Source organism: Bombyx mori, chromosome 8 (genome assembly GCF_030269925.1).
Source record: "Bombyx mori chromosome 8, ASM3026992v2".
In the NCBI taxonomy this organism is placed as follows: Eukaryota; Metazoa; Arthropoda; class Insecta; order Lepidoptera; family Bombycidae; genus Bombyx; species Bombyx mori.
Window position 1 is genome coordinate 7,444,538 of NC_085114.1, and position 21,764 is coordinate 7,466,301.

The following is a 21,764-nucleotide window of genomic DNA, read 5'->3' on the forward strand; positions in this document are numbered from 1 at the left end:
GATTGGTGGCGCTTTTACGTTGTAGATGTCTATGGGCTCCGGTAACCACTTAACACCAGGTTGGCTGTGAGCTCGTCCACCCATCTAAGCAATAAAAAAAAAAGATATTATTAGAGATAATATAGGTAATGAGAGATAATAAAATGTTAGTTCAGATATATGAGCATTTAAATTTTTATTGGGGATAGAGCATCTCCCGTCTCTGTAAAGTCAGTTTTGGTATTTAATTTGTATTGCTTTACATGGTGTGAACACTGACGTCATAGTTCAATACAGCGTACTCCTTGTTTAGCATGAAATTATGCTTACAACTTCCTTGTTTCTGAGCAGATTATGTTTTTTGTTCGTTATTCAGCTTTATTTATAATTTTATTGGTTTTTATATTAAAACGGTATTGGTCATCAGCAATGTCAGTTAACCACTTAATACCAGTAAACAGCATTTTAGTATTATTTACGGCATGAAAAACAATCAATCAATGCTTCGAGATTCGTCTTCTGGCTTGATCTGGGATCAGCGAAGACTATAAAAATAAGTAACTATCGCAAGTTTTTATGAACCTTCAAAAAAAAATCAATGCTAATAACCATTTCGATATACTTTTACCTAGTTTTTTTATTATTAAAGTTATCATATTATTGGTTGAGCGCCTTGTTGTCTTCAACACAGTTACAAATTTATAATTTACATGCTTGTGACGCCGCCTCTTTGGGATCCAATGAATCCACCTCGAAGGCGTGTAGGATTTTCAAAAATGGATTATTACCAAAGAACATAATTTTAAATTTGGAATTCAAGCACGCCACATTAGCACTCTTACTTTTTTTGCGTAAAACACGCAAAATCAATTTAATTTAAAAACCTTTTTGTAACGCTATCGTATTTTCATTAATATTGTGAAGTGCTCGCCTCTCGTTCGCCGCTGACAAAACATTAAGGAACCATATCGCTGGCGAGGACGAGGACATGAAAAACATTAAGTGACTAATGAGTATTATATTCTCTGGTTCAGTGTGCTTAGTGCGAGTTGTTTAACGTTCTCGATAGCGTAAAAGTTAACTCAAATTTGTTCGCAACGTTCCAATTCCATACAAATTTGAATTAACTTTTACGCCGTCGAGAACGTTAAAAAACTTGCACTAAGCACACAGGCAATGTTTTTCCTTCATTACCGTGCTGCCAAAATATTCCTATCGTTAGCTCATCGCATCGCATAGTTTTGAACCATTTTCTTCTCATCAAGCTATTTACATACATGACATACAAAATATACATTTACTTCAAAATAGTTATACTATATGCGGTATTCTGGTCCTATTATATTGAATTCATATAAATAAGTAGTTATATAGAAGACATAAGACACCACAATTAGAATGATTTCTGCAATCGCAAATCGAAGATGATTTTCGTTTGAAGGTAATTGACCGATTCTTTTGTAATAATAAACGTTTTTAAATCGGAAACATTGTGATTGTTGATAGTTTAAACAATTTGAATAGTTATTATTCAATTGATGAACATCACGACATTGTACCTTGTTTGCAATTACTTTTTAAACTTAAATTTTCGTGCCATAAAATGCCGGAAGATACCCAAGTTTCTTTAAGTTTGCATAATAGCTGGAATTTTGTACAAATTATCAATACATATATTACTCGTAATAATATATTAGGTGCATTATTTAAAACAGATTTGAACAAAGAAAGGGTTACAGGATTTTGTACGATCCGACCGATTCTCTGGTGTTCATTGTATGCTGAGAGCTGATGGATAAAGTTACCAATACTCTCTTTAGCACTGTACCTCAAGAGGTGAATCTCCATGGCAGCGAAGTAAGCGCTGTCGTCGGCAAACAGCGCCAACTTCCCGTCTGCTTCCCATTCCCGAGGGCAACCTTCGAGAGTGGGAATATCGTTAGTGTAGAGAGCGTAGAGGAGTGGTTGGTGTCAGGACGCTTCCCTGGGGAAATCCGGCTGTGACTGGGCGCACCCACGACAACTGCTTTTTTTTATTACTTAGATTGGTGGACGAGCTCACAGCCCACCTGGTGTTAAGTGGTCACTGGAGCCCATGGACATCTACAACGTAAATGCGCCACCCAACTTGAGATATAAGGTCTAAGATCTCAGTATAGTTACAACGGCTGCTCCACCCTTCAAACCGAAACGCATTACTGCTTCACGGCAGAAATAGGCAGAGCGGTGGTACCTCTCGCGCGGACTCACAAGAGGTCCTACCACCAGTAAAAACTAGTCTAAAAAATCCAGGAATATGTATTTTGTGTATTTAGTAGACGCAGGGCGTGTTGATAGCTTGTATTGGTACCTACACATATTCTTCTGACCATTTCTACCATGACGCTGTCATGAGTTCCGGTTTAGAGAATGGGACAACCGTGGTACAATACTATTGAGATATAGGCCTCTTGTGTCAGGTTGTAAAAAAATATTGTAATAATAATAATAAACGCAGCAGTACAGGTACACTTCAAAATTATCTTCTTCTTCTTCTGGTCGTTCCCTCAATGCTGAGGATCGTGACTGTATGTCAATCTTCCCCACTCGGTCCGGTTCTGCGCCATATGTACCGCTCCCAGTATCTGGCCTCCACTCATCTCCTTGAGTTGGGCCACCCATCTAGCTGGCGCTCTTCCTCTAGCGCGCTTCCCCTCAATTTGTCCGAGAATTCTGAGCTTCTCCAGGCTGTTCAATGGGGATCGCATTATGTGCCCAAAGAAACTCCGGATCCTTTCCTGGCGCGTAGTCAGTAGGCGCTTGGTGACCTTCAGCTCTTCGAGGATGCAGACATTGGTTCTCATAGCTGTCCAAGGAAGTAAATTAGCAAATATTAAAACAAATGTATCGTCCCTAGTTAGTGCTGTGGCAGGAATGACTCAAATACTCATAATCAGTTAAGAAATATCCAAGTGCGTGTTTAAATAGCAAATGAAACGTTTTCTCAGTTTTATCGTCAGCGGAACCATCTAGATGCGTTATCAAGTCCATTTGCGTTCGTAAAGGACGAAAGACAAGTTATTATAACTCAGCGTCGGTTACTTGTGATCGTAGATGGATATTTGCTATTATGTATTTTGAATAATGTCCTATTGTTAGGAGCTGTGAGAAAGGAAACCTTAATAATAACCTTATTGAGATGACGGAAATCGTTGAAGTTACTTTCTTTTTTAATATTTATATTTTGAAGGATATTTTATGAGTATTCAAGCGCTAATGTACTTTACAGACGCTCAAATAATAGTGTTCTTTAAAAAACTCAATGGCAAAAGGCAACAAGACAAAAGAAATCTTAAAATACGCTGTGGATATGAACACAGTGATTCCTGATTCCAGGTAACAAGAATTATTTCCTAGTAATTTAAAGGATTGCACAGATCAACCACTCAAATAATTTTTTTTTTCACGGGGAAATATTATTACTTTTTGATGATTTGAGATTAAATAACTTAACGCTTCGTGCAGCATGTATTTAAAAATACATTTCGTGTCGTAAAACGTGTTGTAAAACTAGTTTTAGATAGAACTTGTAAATTAAATTTACTTTAATTAACAAAAAAGAGGACAGCATAAGCCACATGTTATGAAAACTATAAAAGCTTAATAGAAAACACCATTGGCAATTACGTGTTACGAGAAATATTTATGTTAATCATTTGCATCATCATTTCAAATTTACATAAGAAAATTTAAATAAAATACCTGTCTTTCATATGACTAAGAGATAAACGGTACGTTATCGCCAATAGTTTCGAGGTGGCTACATCTAGTATTATGACATCGGAGGCAATGTTAATGCAGAATGTTACCCACGCAGTATTGACATGCAAGTGAGGCTTAAAATAGGTTTAGCCAATTTATATTCGCCTCGTTTTATTTTAGACCATTAAAATAAAGTACATTTCATAGGTAATGTTAAGAAACATTATTTTTCGTTTTAATTCATAATAAAACCGATCTGTGTTTTAGCTTATATTTCTACACGTCATCTCGGATCCTCCCGATCCACTAACTGTGCTTTTAGGTACTTCAAGCACCGGTCACCGTTCTCGTCGAACCCGTCGCTTGCGACGAAGGGCTCGACGAGTAAATTAACTCTCAGACACAGCCCACTGAGTTTCTCGCCGGATCTTCTCAGGGGGTCGCGTTTCCGATCCGGTGGTAGATTCTGCGAAGCACGGCTCTTGGTAGGGTTCGTGTTAGCATCGTCGTCAGGTTTGAGCCCCGTGAGCTCACCTACTAGCCACGGTTACGCTGAAATAGCCTCTCAAGGATATCAGCATAGGTAGGAAAAAAAAAAACTTATATTTCTAATCATAATTGTTATTCAGCAAGATTTATAACGTTGGTTATTTAACATTATTTCTTAGACATCCATTGCTTTAATTATTCTATTAGTTCGCTGGAAACTACGCATATAGTTCTGTAGACAGCCCTAAGTGTATGCGATAAACAAGAGTGGTCTAAGACGGTGGGCAGCCGGTCCTCCCACCGAGTCTAGTTCCAAACAGATTTGCCAACTTTAGGTCGATTTTGATTTGTTGATTGCGTTTCGGTTTAAGCGTTGTATCGTTTTTATATTAACGTTGCGTGTTTTTATGTAATACAAAATTGTGTGAAGCAGTAATGCGTTTCGGTTTGAAGGGTGAGGCAGCCGTTGAAAGTATACTGAGATCTTACGGCTTATATCTCAAGATTGGTGGCGCATTTTACGTTGTAGATGTCTATGGGCTTCAGTAACCACTTAACACCAGGTGGGCTGAGAGCTCGTTAACCCATTAAAAAAAAAATAAGTTTTTCGTTAACCTCCTTTTTTGATTTAAGTAATCTACACAAGTCTGTCAAGTTTTTTTATTTTTAATAACTAAAAAGACCTAAGTGCTTGACGTTAACAATGATTTAGGCGGTGTGTATCTATCTACCTTAAGACCTGTCTGACCTACCTGTTAAGTCGATTTTTTATTGTATTACGAATGGCCACATTCAAGGTTTCTATTAAATTATAATAAAAAGGTTCATTATTCAATCAGCTCGATGGCACCATGTTTCTAATGTTGTCACCAGAAATACATTTACCAACATCTTTAAATTAATACGTGAAGCTAAAACTTTGTATCCCTTTTTACGAAAATTGCGCGGACGGAGGAGTATGAAAATTCCCACACTTATAGTGAATATAGAAAAGGAGTGCAGAATGTTAATATTTTTTTAAATTATGCCTAAAAAATACATTAAATCAATAAAGAAAACATTACGCACACTACATACCATGTTTTTGACGCACACACGCATGCATACTGTCAAACTTTTGTTCTTGACGTCTGTGGTCAAATTGAGAATAGATTAAATATTGTTTGTCTTTATTAATATTTTTTTATAGTGTAGCCTTGGCGAAATTTGTGATTATAGAAGTATAATAGTCTTTGAAAATAGAATCGTAATAGTGTACAAACTTACAATTCCAATTAATTATAGTCGAATTTTGACTACTGCGGGACCTCTAGTATTTATGAATGTAACACAATTCTAAATTTGAATATTGAAAGACTCTGTAACATTTATAAACATTTAAATAGGTATACACGAACGTAAGTCGAACTAATTGAAAGCGTTACGTTCTACTATACGCTAGAAAACACATTTGAAATGTTTAAAGATCTTATTTAACTTCTGAGAATTGTAATTGAAAAAAATGTTACCAGAAAATATTATTACATCTTCACTGGAACTGTGAGAGATCTGATCTTGTTCCGGATCTATGAGATTTTCTTATGATAACATTTTCCTGTTTTTAATGCGCTTAAAACATTATTATATTTGGAGATTGGAGATTATACTCAGTTAATATGAAAACGAATAAATTTATAAGCTCACCAAACATTTGTTATTTTTTTAATTGACTATTAATTAATATATTACTATTATTCTAATTCTACTCGCACTACATTCTCATGTTTAAATTAATATAGAATAGCAGAGGCCTCACACCAGGGTTCATAGACACCCACCTTGGGACATGGGGTTGATGACTCAATCGTGTGGTCAAAATAGGCCAGAGGGTGGCACTCACAGTACATTTACATATCTGGAAAATAATAGGCCCTGTCGATTATTCTAAGTAGTGAAACAGCATTACGAATTGGTGGTAGTCATGCGACTTAAAGGTGTCTGAACTCGATAAACAAATTTACTAGTAGATAATATTATCTAACCAATCATATACAAAATATTTTAGCTGATCAATTTATATATTCAATATAAAAACACGAACATTAAAATAAACTTGTTTACATTCCAGAAGAACTGGACAGACACATTTTGCGTAAGAAAATTATCATATTTTTTTTTTTCAAAAGAACCGTTTTCTGTATCATTAAATTTTAAATAGGCATCATTCGAAATTTTAAAGAAAAAACTTTGAGAACCAAAGTATCAAAGTGAGTATCAAAGATACGTGTTTGAAAACAAAGAAAAAGCTTATTTTGTAGAAAATAAATTTTAAGTACTATTTAAAAATATAATCCAAATCACCTACATTAGATAAGACAAGCGTGGTCAACCATTTCGTATGTGTAAATTCGACTAAAACTTACATCTAAATTGTGTTTATTGTTTACCCAGATTGTCAATGGTAATGTGTCACGGAGTGTTGCGTCCACGCAGTTTTCCATATATGTCCCAGTCCCCACTCTGAGCATGCGCACGGAGGTTTTCGCGCGTTCCTCACTTAGCTATAGTTGTGTTTCTGTCCTTCTTGAGGCCGCGTGCCCGATCGATTACACACCATCGATACATCGAATGTTACTCGCGCTTTTCTCAATGAAAAGTATGTTTGAACTGTGAGGAGTTTATCGGCGGTGTCAGTGTTTCAAGTTCAGTTCTAGCGGCGTGTTTGTTTTAGTGTTTCAGTGAGGACTGTTGTTTTCAGTGCTTGTTCACTTGTTTCTCGCGGGAGGTTTGTATTTTTTTTTTTTTTTTTTTTAATTTAGTCGATTGCGGCCTGTGATGATTTTATTTTTGAATGTAGATCTTCTAATTTAACTCATTTTAGATGTAGGTTATGGTTTGTAGTTGGAGATTTAACAATAACATGTTATTTTTTTATAGTTTTCTTTAAATAGAATTCATTATACGTAAGTAAACAAGGCACAGCAAGTATGATGTAGGTATATGTTAATGGATATAACATAAATTGAATATTTAATATAAACTATATATGGTTTCTTGGTAATACTTTAGTATTAATCAATGAAGGCCTTACTTGTTTTTGTTTTCTTTGAAACTATTAATTTTAAAGAAAAATATACGTTGAAATGTTTGCTTTTTTGTGACCCTCAAATTAGTACACTATGGTAAATATTGAATATCACGATTTACGTGAAGCAACATTGTAGCGTATGACGAATAACATTGAATTATATAAATATGTTTGATAATTTAATAAATATAATACTCAGACAAGTAGGACATCTAAAAATAATAAAGCAATGTTTTATAACGTTGCTGAATTTTCATTAAGCACGTTTTTTGTTTTTTCGAACTGATTTAGTATTAAATATGCAGTGATAGGAAACAATAATTTATAACAATAAAAAGTAAACAATAATAATTTAGGAATATATTCCTGCACCCGGGAATTGATTTGACTAATAGAACAGGATAATTATGTATATAAGATTATTATATTTTTGACTGACTTGGTGGTGCCGTAGTTAGCACCTCTGACAGTTGCACCGGGGGTCGTGGGTTCGATTCTCACAATTGCTTGCTCTTTGTTTGGGTGTTTAGTATCTACCTATTTAACTGCCTTACCTTTACCTTAGTTGGACTACCTGTGTTCATTAATTATGTTAACATTTTTTGGAAACATAATGTGTTTCTTTAATTGGCTCATGTTTGGGAAAACATCCTCTGTACCCTGTGTCTAGTTAAATGCTGTTGAAACATTGTTGATTAAATAAAGAAATAAATATATGTACATATATATTGAAACGTATAGGTGTAAGTACGTATGTTCGTCTCTGGTACCCATAACACCGGGAATCCTAATTTTTGGGCCGCATGACCGTGATTACTTCCCAGTTATTTAATAATGATTAAAAAGGAGTAAAACATAAAAATATACATAAAAAAGGTAAACGCAAACCAATTAAGCAGCATCATTTCTTATGTTTTTCAACTGACTTTAATTTCTTTTTTTGTTTAGTTGGTATTGATGAGCTTTAGAGTTCAATAAAAAATCGAAATGTCGTCAAGGAACGATGACTGTGGGAGAAATTCGACCATAGTGTCAACCCTAGTTAGTATGCATAAAATCTATACAGACAACATATTACCTAAATAAATTAAACAAGCATTCCTCATTCAGCGGGCTTCAGGTTTTTTTTTTGCCCTTTGTAGGGAGACGAGTACACGGCCCTCCTGAAGGTGAGTGGCTACCGTCGCCCATAGACTTCAGCAATGCCAGGGGCAGAGCCAAGCCGCTGCCCGCCGCTTAATACTCTCCAATATCTATGACAAATTTAACAAACTTCTTTTTTTATTGTTTAGATTCGTGGACGAACCCACCTGGTGTAAAGCGGTTAACGGAGCCCATAGACATCTACAACGTAAAGGCTGCCACCTGCCTTGAAATATGAGTTCTAGGGTCTCCGTTTTTACAGTACATGATTGTGAATGTTTTCACGAACATGTTATATATTGTACTTTCCTCGACCGGAAATTAAACTAGTACTCGTGGTAGTCAGGGTGCCGAACCAGTCGACTACAAAGCAATAAATCTTGTTAAACCTGATTTCAAAATTAAATATTAAATTAAAGACAATATAATAAATACATGAATTTTTGTTGTGACATTGAATTGCTTTGAGTGTATATTTAAAAACATATTGACAAAATGGAATACCCGGCAGAATAAAACACAGTAGTTCGCGTGCATAGTTGGGTTTTTTAAGTAGTTTCCAACAAAATGACCTATATCTGCTCGGATGGCTTAACACTGTATGTTATCCACAAGTACGATATTGCAATCGCTCCTTGTCATTAAAAAAGTTAAAATCAGCAAAGTTAAAATAATTGGTTACTGGTGGCAGGACTTCTTGTGAGTCCGCGCGGGTATGTACCACCACCCTGCCTATTTCTGCCGTGAAGCAGTAATGCGTTTCGGTTTGAAGGGCGGGGCAGCCGTTGTAACTATACTGAGACCTTAGAATTTATATCTCAAGGTGGGTGGCGCATTTAGGTTGTAGATGTCTATGTCCCATTAACAAACAGCAACAAAAAAAAGCATTACCCCGTTATGGAGATCTTAAATCTTCGCGAACTCAAAAGACACGCTCAAATATGTATAAGTGAAGGAAATATTATGGTTGTTAGTCCTTTGAGTGCGCGTTCGCTTATCTTCATCAACACAAGGCTGTTTTGCTTTACCTTAAAACAATTATGTTTTGCAACTTACTGTCTAAAGAATCTTTATTATTTATTATTTTAGGATACAATACTTATTTTACTCGTTATCATTTAGTCTGTTTATTGCAAAAGAAAAATCGTCTGCAAATTTTGTGCATAATTACAATTTGCTTTGCACGAATGTATCTTCTATAAGTGTTTTCGATTTGTAATTAAATGACAACAACAATACTAGCAAAAACCAAATAAAATGTAGCAAAGTCAATTTCGTCGTTAATTAATGCATCAACGGTAAGATTGATTCATATAATATATGATTATCGGATTGACATCGTCTCCTTCTTCATAAGCTAGTTAATTCTGGCCATACCTTACTGTACTATTGCTATTTTACACTTAATTGAAGTCATTCATGCATCATCCATCGTTACTTAATACTATAATAACAAAAACCCAATAAAATGTAGCAAAGTCAACTTTGTCGTTAATGAATTCATCAACGGTAGGATTGATTCATAAAATATGCGATTATCGGATTGACCTCGTCTCCTTCTTCATAAGTTAGTTAATTCTGGCTATACCTTACTGAGACTATTGCTATGAGAAATTTACCAATTAGTTGAAGTCATTCATGCATCATCCATCGTTACTTCGTAGTATACTGTTATGGAAAACTTCCTTGACGCAATAGCAATTGTAAATAGTTTCAACTCAAATGGATAAGCAACGTATGGACGCATAGAATATGAGCAGACATACGAATATCCGTTTTGATGATGTCACGGAGATGAAAATGATTTTCAATATAGTGTCTAAACGCATGTACCTATCGTTTAGACATTCGCCTGTCCATTAGTAGTATGAAATTAATTGGAATTTCACTTCCTAGCCAATCAATATAATTAATTACGTCGTATAACTTATAATTTTACAACTCTGTACTTTTAAGCACATACGAGTATGCGTCTCCGTCTTATTTTCTTACTTCTACCACTAAATCCCGATTATTTGATGTTTTTCTTTTCGGCTCTGGATGTTGTTGTTCTTCTTTTTATGTGTTTATAGCACAACCAGATAAAATTCTAGCACGGTACCATTAAGTATAGCACATTCTGTTATATTTTATAAGTACTGGGAGTGCGGTAGATAGAGGCAAATGGGGTCGAATGGTCCGTAATAAACTCTTGTTGCGAGGAGGTGGTCACGACCCTATTGAGGAAACCGAAGCAAGAATAAGAGGTTCCTTCCACCGCTGTACCATTTGTCGGTTGTGAAGTAACAATGTATTCTAGTGCAAAAACAGGTTTGTATTTCTTTGTAATTGATACTTCAACTACATCTGTTAAGTTCACGTTATGTCTGGATCATATGGTACTTGTTGGGCCATGTTCTTTTTTGTTGTTTTTTTCATTTGCTTATGTGGTCGTAGTTTGTTGTTCAATAGGGTAAGGATGGCAGCTTAGCCTTAGAAGATGAGCCTTTAGCCTGTCTTTCTTCTTCTTCTTCTCTTCTCCATCGCTCCCTCATTGCTGAGGATCGTGACTCCGTTTTAGCTTGTCTACTGTTAGCCTCCATCGGTTCCGGTCAGTTGCCTGGTGTAGTGCAGCGCTAAGTGGTCCGCTGGTTTGCTCGGAGATCTGGTCGGACCAACGTTTGGGGCTCCGGCCTCTAGGACGTTTTCTTTCTACTTTCCCAGTGACCATCAGACGTTCCAAGTTGTCTACACCTCTGCGGGCAACGTGGCCAAAGTAGCGCATTATGCGTTGCAGACAGGTGGCAGACAGGCGTTGAGCGTTCTCCATTTTAAGCTGATGTAGGACCGAGATGTTCGTGCGGTGGGCTGTCCATGGAATCCTTAATAGGCGGCGCCAGCACCACATTTCAAAAGCATCAAGTCTGTTTCGGTCAGCTGCTTTTATGGTCCATGTTTCTGCTCCATAGAGAGCGATTGGGAAGACCAGTGAGTGCACAAGATGTATTTTGGTCCTATTCGAAATATTACGATCTTTCCAAACTTTGCTCAACTGCGTCATAGCTGTTTTAGCCATTCCAATTCGTCGGCGTATTTCAGGCTCACAGCTCCCCTTATCCGTGATCACAGAACCAAGGTAGACAAACTGGTCCACGGCCTCGTATTCTGCCAAAAGGTCCGTACGCTGAGTGGATGAGAAGCGGTCTACGACTAGCAGCTTGGTCTTGCTTTTGTTAATTGCTAGTCCCATGTTTAGGCTTATAGCCTCTAATCTGTCCAGAAGCTCCTTCATCTCCGCCTCAGATGAAGCAAGAAGTGTGGTGTCGTCGGCATATCTCAGGTTCGTTATCTGAACCCCCCCTATTCTAACGCCTCCTTCCCAGTTTTCTAAAGTCTGGCGCATTATAGCCTGTCTTAGCTGGATTATATTCATCTGAGGTTCAGGCACTGGGTGTTGAGCATGCACTTCCCACCACCCTTCCTAAGGCCTAGCGAGTTCCTCTTGACCCAAAAAAACTTAACTTTAACTTCTGTGGGACTACAAAGCTATAGTGATATCATTAAATGTTTTATCTAAAATTTGCTAAATTATTACGTACTCAATTAAAAAAATTAAAACACGAATGTTTCTAATTCATAAATCAACATAAAATGTAGGCGTTGCCAAAACACCAATCAAAAATCGCACGTCTTCAGCAGAGCTGTGGGTTGGGCCTCCATTACTCAATATATACATATTTTCGTAATGTATTGTAAAAAATAAAACGCTTGAAATAAGACACTTCAAGTCGAAACACAAATATTATTAAATAATCAGCAGCAATTATGTATGTCATGACTGACTTCTGTTGCTTGAATTTTTCGGCACCCATCAGAGTCCCCCAAGGTTAGTGATATAATATCTATGGGTTATGTAAATGTCTTGCTCGTTGACGCGTGTAGGTGTCGTCGTGCCTCACATTATCATAATGCCTTCGACTCGTCGATGTGTTTATGGTAATCATTCGATGAGCGATCGCCAACAGAATAATCTAAAAAAGATCTTTGTACAATTTGTTTTTTTCCAAAAATATGGATAAACTATCAATATTTTTCCTTCATTGATCAAGATCATCGTGTTTATTTTAACAACTTTGTAGACATATAGTAGAGAATAGAGCCCATCTGATGTTTAGTGGTTAAGGATACAGGTAAGCAGCTGATTATTGCTGAAATTGAAATGTTTCTCTTCGTAATTATTTCTAAGCTGTACATTGTGCTGTTACGGAGTGCTCGCTCACCTGTGATAAATGTATAGTTTAATAATTTCACAATAAGACCAATTTTCCGGGGCAATTCAAATAATTCAATATTAAGATACTTTTGTCAACTAACTAATCACCGACAGCTCGTATTCTTACAAAACTATGACTTTTATAATTATATCAGACTGTTTTTACAGTTTTGACAGCCTTACAAAAATTTTGTTATTTGAACCTTTATTTACTTCTATATTGAAATAAGACAATAGTTAATTCAACTTAATCTAGATTCTGAGTCAGGTATTGCTGTCGACGGATATCGCGACCTAGAAGCAAAGCGTAGGCAACAAATTCGAAGCCATTGCGATATTCTGGTTGATACTATTGTCTTTACGTTGTAAGATTTTTTCATTATTGTTGTATTAAGGCAGACGAGAGCCTATTGGATATTAAGTATTTATATTGTTATAGTAATGATACTGCCACTCATGACTTTAAAACATGCGATCGAATTTTCATTTATAGTATAAGCATAAGGCCGTTCTCCTCTTGAAAATGTTTTAAAAAGACTGTACGACATGATACTAATAAGCAGGATAGCAGGAATTTAAAACTCACAGTAGACCTAGACCTAAAGAGTGTATTTGCAATTTATTTTTCTAGTTTCATTTTTAGTACAGATTGTTATTGCTTTATCGGTAGGTTACTTTACTTTAAAATTGAGACCGACCGTCACTTCCTCGATCGCTTGATTCTATTTCGTTAGTTTTGTAGTTTAAAATTTATCATTTTATTTTCTTCTTTGGATTCCTGAAAAATGAATGGTGCTTCGTTTATTTTAAACAAAGTAATATCATCCTTCTTCCTTTTAAAAAATACGTCGATTTTACATGAACATCGCATTTCGTAGGATTTTATGTTTATTTTATTTTATTTTTGTACGTTTAAGATTTTTAAATCATTTTTATTTTATTTTAATTAGTTAATCAATTTGATCATTTCAACAATATTCTGTTTTTTGTTAACTTACATATTTTTTGTTTCAAAACTCATATAAGGACCGCGTGCACGAAATAAGGTGTTTAAAGTAATTCTATAAAATTGGGGTTTAATGAATATCCGCCCACGGGCTCCGTTGTCAATCATTTAAGACAAATGCAAATATACATACATAATAGAATTTAAGTGTCTGTTGGTGGCTTTCTTGAAGTTCATTCTCCATTCATTCTTAACTGAAAAGCAAAGGGTCCTTCTAATTTTATTTTTGTTTCTCTCTTTGTTTGTTTGTCTAGTCTAGGTTAATATATGTAGTATCTTTTTAAATTTTCGCGACAAACAATTAATATATCCTGACCATGATGTATTTGCCCTTGTAGGCTAGCTTTCTTAAGCTTCTTTCTATTAGCTAGCTTAATAACTTTCTAGACATATGAGAATAGAGCCCACCTGATGGTGAGTGGTTACCGTCGCCCATGGACTTTAGCAATGCGAGGGGCAGAGCCAAGCCGCTGCCTATTCGGTCTTCAATGATTACATTGAATGTTATACCAAATAAAGTACTACAATTTCCGACTTAGAATTATAACAATTCTGGTTATGTTTGTTTTTTCGTTTACATTCAAAATAAATATCATGTTAACTGTCGACGCGTAATGTTATAAAAAAAAAAAAAAAAAGTACTTTAAAGTTGATTGTTTGCATCTTTTTAATTACCTTTGCAGGTACACTCGCATACGGTCGACTTGATAATAAGTAGGCAACGTCGTTCACAGACATTAGCGATTCCAAGTAACAACCAAATCGCGACCTACTGAAAACGTGTCGTACATACTCGTCCAAGGAGACAAAGGAAAAATGACCACGTCATCAACAACCGGACAAAAGCGGCGACTATTGAAACTGTTATAATTAGAAACTTAAATTGAATATTAATGGATCTATGCTTTCATCTTTAATTTTATATATCTCAGGACAAGAAGTACCAAATCGGTGTCTATGAATTCTCTATGAAGAATGCTTATTTGTTATCTACAAATCTTGAGACACGGGTTCGAAACATCTTATTATAAAACAGTTGTGCTCTTCAAGGTGGAACTCAGATCAGAAATAAACACATTTCGTATTTTCGTTATACATTCTACTGTCTTTTTGAGATTAATCTTCAGACTAAAACTACGGCAGGGCTCGTGAAAAGTAGTCATAAGTTTCTGCAGCCCTTCTGGGGAATCGGTCACAAAGCATAAATCATCCGCATTGACGATCTCTGTGATCAGCTCTGAAACAGATGCACGACACATTGAACTGAAAGCACGATCGCCTTGTGCTATCTCTTAAGACTATTATAATGGCGTCCTCACCTGTCCGCAATTTGCACGAGCGTTTAAGAATAAGATCGGCTATGTTAGCCACACGCGAGCACACCTGGTCCTACCACCTTTACTGGTTGGTGGTAGGACCTCTTGTGAGTCCGCGCGGGTAGGTATCACCACCCTGCCTATTTCTGCCGTGAAGCAGTAATCCGTTTCGGTTTGAAGGGTGGGGCAGCCGTTGTAACTATACTTGAGACCTTAGAACTTATATCTCAAGGTGAGTGGTGCATTTACGTTGTAAATGTCTATAGGCTCCGGTAACCATTTAACACCAGGTGAGCTGTGAGCTTGTCCACCCATCTAAGCTATTAAAAAAAAAACACCGTGACAATTAGAAACGGAGTTGAAGTGGTCGCCATGGCCGAAATCGGCCAAGGAGTGTAGTAGTGGTATATGTTCTACTACAGGTATTTGGACGGTGAATGTGGAAGGATATAGAGGAAGAGGTAGACCTAAGAAGAAATGGATGGATTGTGTGGAAGACGATATGTGTAAGAGAGGAGTGAGCGAAGAAATGGTATATGATTGAAGAGTATGGAAGTAGAAAACATGTGGCGCCGACCCCAGGTGGCTGGGAAAAGGGCAGGAGAATGATGATTCATCTTTCAAAACCAATAACATTACAGAGAACGTGGAAGACGTTAGTTGGTTTGTGTCTTTATGTCTAAAAAAACTCGAATAGGATTAATGTTAGTCACATACTCGGCGATAAGCGATCAAATTCTCAGAAGCTTTGCCATTCCGTCGCTTGTTTGCTTAGCTGTTTATGAAGGCAATAACTTCTTGCGTTTTATTTGGTTAAGGCCGCTACGACAGACGAATGGTTTTGAAATTCAGTGTTGTATTACGTTAATGCCATGATATTGGTAAGTGCTCATAGGAAACATTGTATTCACATCCCGATATCTACGTAGCTTATTTGCCGTTTAAGCTATAAACATGTTAGCAAGGTTAATTTTAATAAATTTAATGAGATGTTAGTACGTTGTATTTTATAGTATCATGTCAAGATTTAGGGAAAACAATGAAAGAGCATGTTTTACTTAATGGTTTTTGTCAAATGAACGCATAGATATCGCATTGTGATCGCCGTTACCCAACTGAAGATATGGGATTGAAGTGTCAGCTTCATAACTGCTATGCCACCATTCAAAATGGGGCAAGTGATTGCTTCATAATAGAAATGGGTGTAAGTTGGATAGATAATTTAATACCTTTCGATCACATTTGAAACTAATTATAATCAATGTGAAATCTAAAACGTGGTATTACGCGGTATTTAGTTTTACTATTACTTGGCATTAGTCGGAATTTATTACTTTTATTTATAATAATATTATTTATTATTATATTATATTATTAGGTATTGCTTACTTCACAACACATTCGTTTCATGTATGAATTGTGCACTACAAAATCTATTGAATATGTATTTAGTAAAGAATTTATTAATTTCCTTACTGTATGATCTTCAAAACCAGTCGAAACTCTTGGCTAAGTCTTAATTCTACTTTGTTTTCGTTTAAGCTAATAATAATTCAATATAAAATTCCTATAATTCATAAAAGAATAGTAAAAGTTACAGGAAATTACCGAAACTTGTACGTGTTGGTTTTGTCAATTATCACTTGCGATTTTACAGTTATTATTAGTACTTTCTGAGCAAGCACCTAATAATTAAAACAAATATTATCTTTGAGGTATATACATATTTATATAGAATATTTTGAAGAACCGTAGCATGGGTCCGATTAACATTGTTTAATTTTTGACTAATATTATTCCAATTCCAGATTTTGAATTTGGAATTATATTTCAACGACACCCAAGACCTCAACTTAATAAACAGATACATGAAAACTTTTTATTAAAAAATCACCAGCAAGAAAAAAGGTGTAAACATCACAATAACAATAAAAATTAATGATGTCGTGATAGTTTGCGATAAGACAAGTATCCTTTTTTGTTTGATAATAATTTATTTATCGAGCACACACATTTCTATGTTTGAAATCGTAAAGTCGACAAACACAATATTATCGATAGCAAACATGGTCTTCACAAATATACAGAAGATTGTATATTTTATCTTCAAAATATGACCGATTGTCTTACTAGGAAATCTAGAAATTGTCTAACCTTAATCACTTGCAATCGGATAGGGCATGAGCTCATTTTTATCCATGGAACTATTTGTTTCATTTTATATGTTATATGAGTTTAAATTTATTTTACAAAATGTAGGTAAGTATATTGATAAGAACGAGATTTATAGGTGAAGATGGCGCACTTTAACTAAAATAATCACAAATTAGTGGGAGAAGAATTTGACACAATCAGCTCTATAACTCGAACGTAATCGTATGATCGCAGGGCATAGCTGTCTAAAATGGGACAATCATCGGAAAGATTGGCGTGGATTGTCATGCTAATCCGAGGTCGCAGTTATTAAAAAATGGCCTAGCTAAAGATACTATCCATTATTTCATTAATAAGTTCATGAGCTCGACTTTTATACGATTTTTGTGTGCGACTTATTAGACGTACGAATATGTAATGAATTTTGTAATAAATATACTATCTAAATATATAATCTAAAACTCAACAAAATGGTATATATTTATGTATTTTTAAGATTTTTTTTTATCAAGAAAATTTTGAATGGTATCCGAAACATAAAATATACGGTTTTGTGTCCGTAATCAACAGTTGATGAGTTCGGCCTGAGGCTGTCGTATTCCTACGGAGTCGCGGTGCCTTGGTAAATTGCTTGCCGTTATTTAAGTTAATGTAGACGAGATATTTAATTCTGAAATTCAATATTTGAGGTTCGTGACGTGTCCTAGTCCTGATTAACGGAATGCATACTTGAAACTACGAAATACAACTTTCATACGACAAAGGCCTAAAGGTTTTATCGGTTTTTGTTTTTTTTTTTATGTTTGAGAAGTTACTTGTGGCCCGGAGGCCTTTCCAGTTTTACCAGGGCAGGTGGGCGAGCAAAGGCTCTGTCAGGAGGGGTGGGATTTGCTAATAGCTACCCGAGCGCCTCCAAAGGAGACCTAACGACTCAAGACTAGCTGTTACGCGAATGAATCTACTACCGGATCGGAATCGCGACCCGCTGAGAAGATCCGGCGAGAAACTCAGCGGGCTGATGTTTAGGTTAGGTTGCACGGTTACCGGGGTCAATACTCCTAGTGTTAGAGCTAAAGGTGTCTAATGCAAGGGTTATTGGATCTGATAGACGATTCTTGGTGTACATGTATGAATTGATGCGACGATATCGGCGTTCCGCAAGTAGGTACTACACGAACTAGTTCCACGATGAAGAAATGCAATTGTGTAATAAAAACCGAACGCGCACAATTTATGAATTTGCGTAATTACTACGAACGGCCAGGAGCGAATATTTTTTGTGAGCCCACAGAAAGAGGTAAAACATTTTTGCTTGTTTTATCCAATAGTTACTGCGCGTTTGGGTTTGAAGGGTGAGAGGTATCGAACTCATATCTCAAGATGGATGGCGATGTTCACTTCGTGATGACTTAGGTCTTCTGTTTGTTTATATTGGTCGATTCGTCGGTTCAGAAAAAACAAAATAAATGTTTCGAAATTCGATTAGGAGAACATTATGTGCGGATCGTATATAAACTATTTTATTTAGAACATATATTTAGCTTTTATTAGTCAATATTGTACAATACAAAATAAATTTTAATAAATGAATGTGTTACCTAAAATATTAATCAAAACATTTCGCTCAAGGATGCAATTTACATTATTTTAAACAAGGAACTTTATTCATCACGGGTTTCCTTTGACCGGACACGTATGTTTTAGCTATAAACCTTTTTTATATTGAACGGCTTATGTGAAGCATTAATTTTTTTTAATTATGCCATTGTGTCATTTATCAAAATTATCGATAATGCATAATCGATTAATCATAACTTAGTTCAAAATACGTACATCATCATCACGACGACCTTCACATGCCGAATAACGACAAACTAATGTGATGATACCCCAAAATTATTTTAAGCGATGACAACAAACTCGTAGAATTCGGTTCAGCACGCTTTTTACGTTTAATGTTGTTTGTTTAATATCAGTGCTTAGCACGAACTCGCATTATAGAAAAACACACACACTTAAATATGAAGATTTTAAATTGAAAAAAGTCGCAGAGACTGCCGTTTTTATGTTTGTCTGTTTCCACAGACGTTCCTTTTTTGTTTCGGCTCCCGAGAAATTATGTTTTATCTGCTGAAATGCCGCCACACAAGTTGAAATTTTTTAAGGTATTTATTAATGAAAGTAACACAAAGTTTTAAGCACTTCGGAAAGAAAAAAAACAACAAAGCTAAAATTAATTAATCACGTTTTTTAATAAAAGGTGACTCTTTGCAAGTTTGTTGTAATCAATCTACCTATTTTAGGCGCGAAACTGTCGTGTGATTAGATTTTAAGTCTTCATTTCAATGGACCTGGAAGCTTCATTATTCTTTTGTCTATAGGCTTCGATAAATCTTTAACACGAGGAAGTCGGTGAGTCTAATAAAGATAAGATAATTCGTCACGTGGGCAAAAAAAACACGGGCCGTAGTTTCGTTTATCTTCGAAGGCATTTATCAATAGAAATATACTGATGCTTCAAAACCCGTAAACTTATAGCGTTGTATCGATTCTATTAGACGTAGTTAAGGAGGTGTTGTGACCTTAGAAGTGATCCCGGACGTTATTTTCACGGAGGAATTTATTGAGTGGAGATTCATTATCCGCAATTCGCCCCGCCCTTCGCAATTTATCGTATTTGCGATAAAAAAAATTTACTACCAAACCCTTTATTACCTTTACGGACTAAATTATAATGTAATCCCTAAACTACTAGCTAAAAAACTAATTTCTAATCCCATTCTCTCGGATCGTTTGGAGCCTCTGGGTCTGCGGAGGGACTTCGGTTCCCTCTGTATTTTGTACCGTATGTTCCATGGGGAGTGCTCTGAGGAATTGTTCGAGATGATACCAGCATCTCGTTTTTACCATCGCACCGCCCGCCACCGGAGTAGAGTTCATCCATACTACCTGGATCCACTGCGGTCATCCACAGTGCGTTTCCAGAGATCTTTTTTGCCACGTACCATCCGGCTATGGAATGAGCTCCCCTCCACGGTGTTTCCCGAGCGCTATGACATGTCCTTCTTCAAACGAGGCTTATGGAGAGTATTAAGCGGTAGGCAGCGGCTTGGCTCTGCCCCTGGCATTGCTGAAGTCCATGGGCGACGGTAACCACTCACCATCAGGTGGGCCGTATGCCCGTCTGCCTACAAAGGCAATAAAAAAAAATTTTTAATAAATATTTCTCTAATTAGTAATACACAAACTTTATTTTATGTGGCAATTAATATCTCAACATGGTATGAATAAAATTACTGTATTTCAATTATATTTTTATAAACATAGGTATTATATTCAATGCGAATATTTCAATTGCAACCAGTTACATTTTCCAATCAGTATGCTTGCATTAAAAGTAAGAAACATACTACGTACAAGGAAACTTGATTTTTTACCGGATTAATCTTGTATATACTTAATGAAGATATGTTAATAATAGCCTAGTGATGTGAATACTTAATGCGGGAAGTGATGATTGCAACGATGCAATTAATTAAAAACATGTTTACTTATACGATGAGTATCACGCGACTTAAATAGGTATTAAAATTTCCTGTGTCAACAAGTCTTCTTTGTTTTGAATTCCTATTTAAACATTTTTGAACTTATCAAAAGACATTAGCGCGATCCAGCTTCAAGACAAAACTAGTAAAATAGTTGCCAGAATTTGTCCCCGAAATTTTGAAGATAAAGTGTATTTGTTGATGAAAGCACATGTGTCCGACCGAGATAACAGGGCAACGCAAAGCCGTCGCGTCGTCGTCCTTAGTACTTGTATAAATATATATAATATAAATATATTTAATAATATAATATATATTATAATTATAATAATTATTTATATTATAAGTGAATCCTTCCAATCCACGCCCGGTACTTTTAGACTCTCCAAGTACCGGTCACCGTTCACGTCAAACTCGAGTTCAAGCAACATAGACACTGAGTTTTTCGCCGGGTCTTTTTAGTGGGTCGCGATTACGATCCGATGGTAGATTCAGTGAAGCACTGCTCTTGCTAGGGCTAGTGTTAGCAAGTTTTTTTTTTTATTGCACTTGTAGGCAGACGAGCACCACCACCGAGGTAGGCCGTACCACCTGATGGTGAGTGGTTGCCGTCGCTCATGGACTTCAGGTAATCTCTCAGGTTCAGCCCCGTGAGCTCACGTGCCCGTTTGCGCATTGTTGGAATAGCCCTTTATGCTACCAACGATTAGATATGGAAAAAAATAAGAGAGCACTAGTAATTTTTGGTTGTGTAGATGAATCTTTGATCTGTTGTTGTGAATCTTAGTGATTCATTTTCACATGTATGATATAAAATAATACAGTGAAACTAGAGCATTTAATATTATTGACGTTCGAGCTAACTACGAATTTGTACATTGAAACCAAATAATTAAATAAGACTTAACTACTCTGTGCGTCTGCCAAACGCATCACTTTGCCTCCAGCCAGAATCGGGTAAGTTCTGTCGTATCTGATGCTCGGATGCAGGTTCCTGATTCACAGGGGATTTTAGTCGGTTCACACCAGAGATGTAGCGTTTACCGCCTCCAATCGATAGTCCTAATTTTGG

The 21,764-nt window shown here is 36.1% G+C and overlaps 2 protein-coding genes across 2 annotated transcripts in view; one reads left to right on the forward strand and one right to left on the reverse strand.

The window, feature by feature from the left end:
• Positions 1-238: 238 nt before the first annotated feature.
• LOC119628825 (uncharacterized) lies at positions 239-11,831 on the reverse strand. The gene is made up of 3 exons (XM_062669581.1): positions 11,429-11,831; positions 2,592-2,794; positions 239-322 (listed from the first exon to the last, which is right to left on the reverse strand). Exons 1-3 carry the CDS (start codon positions 11,829-11,831, stop codon positions 239-241), a joined length of 690 nt encoding a protein of 229 aa, XP_062525565.1.
• Positions 6,637-21,764, forward strand: part of LOC101747091 (serine/arginine repetitive matrix protein 1) — a 177,580-nt gene continuing 162,452 nt past the window's right edge. The window contains exon 1 of the mRNA XM_012695519.4: positions 6,637-6,973. The gene's annotated coding sequence lies outside the window, so the exon portion shown is untranslated. The remainder of the gene's footprint in view (positions 6,974-21,764) is intronic.

What these genes read in the sequence shown, in the direction of transcription:
- LOC119628825 (XM_062669581.1), bottom strand. Translation starts at nt 11,831, where the DNA reads ATGAATATAATCCAGCTAAGACAGGCTATAATGCGCCAGACTTTAGAA. An exon ending in GAGCAAAGTTTGGAAAGATC is followed by an intron (nt 2,795 to 11,428) that starts GTAATATTTCGA and finishes GCATCCTCGAAG; the next exon opens with AGCTGAAGGTCACCAAGCGC. An exon ending in GAGGCCAGATACTGGGAGCG is followed by an intron (nt 323 to 2,591) that starts GTACATATGGCG and finishes TAATCTGCTCAG; the next exon opens with AAACAAGGAAGTTGTAAGCA.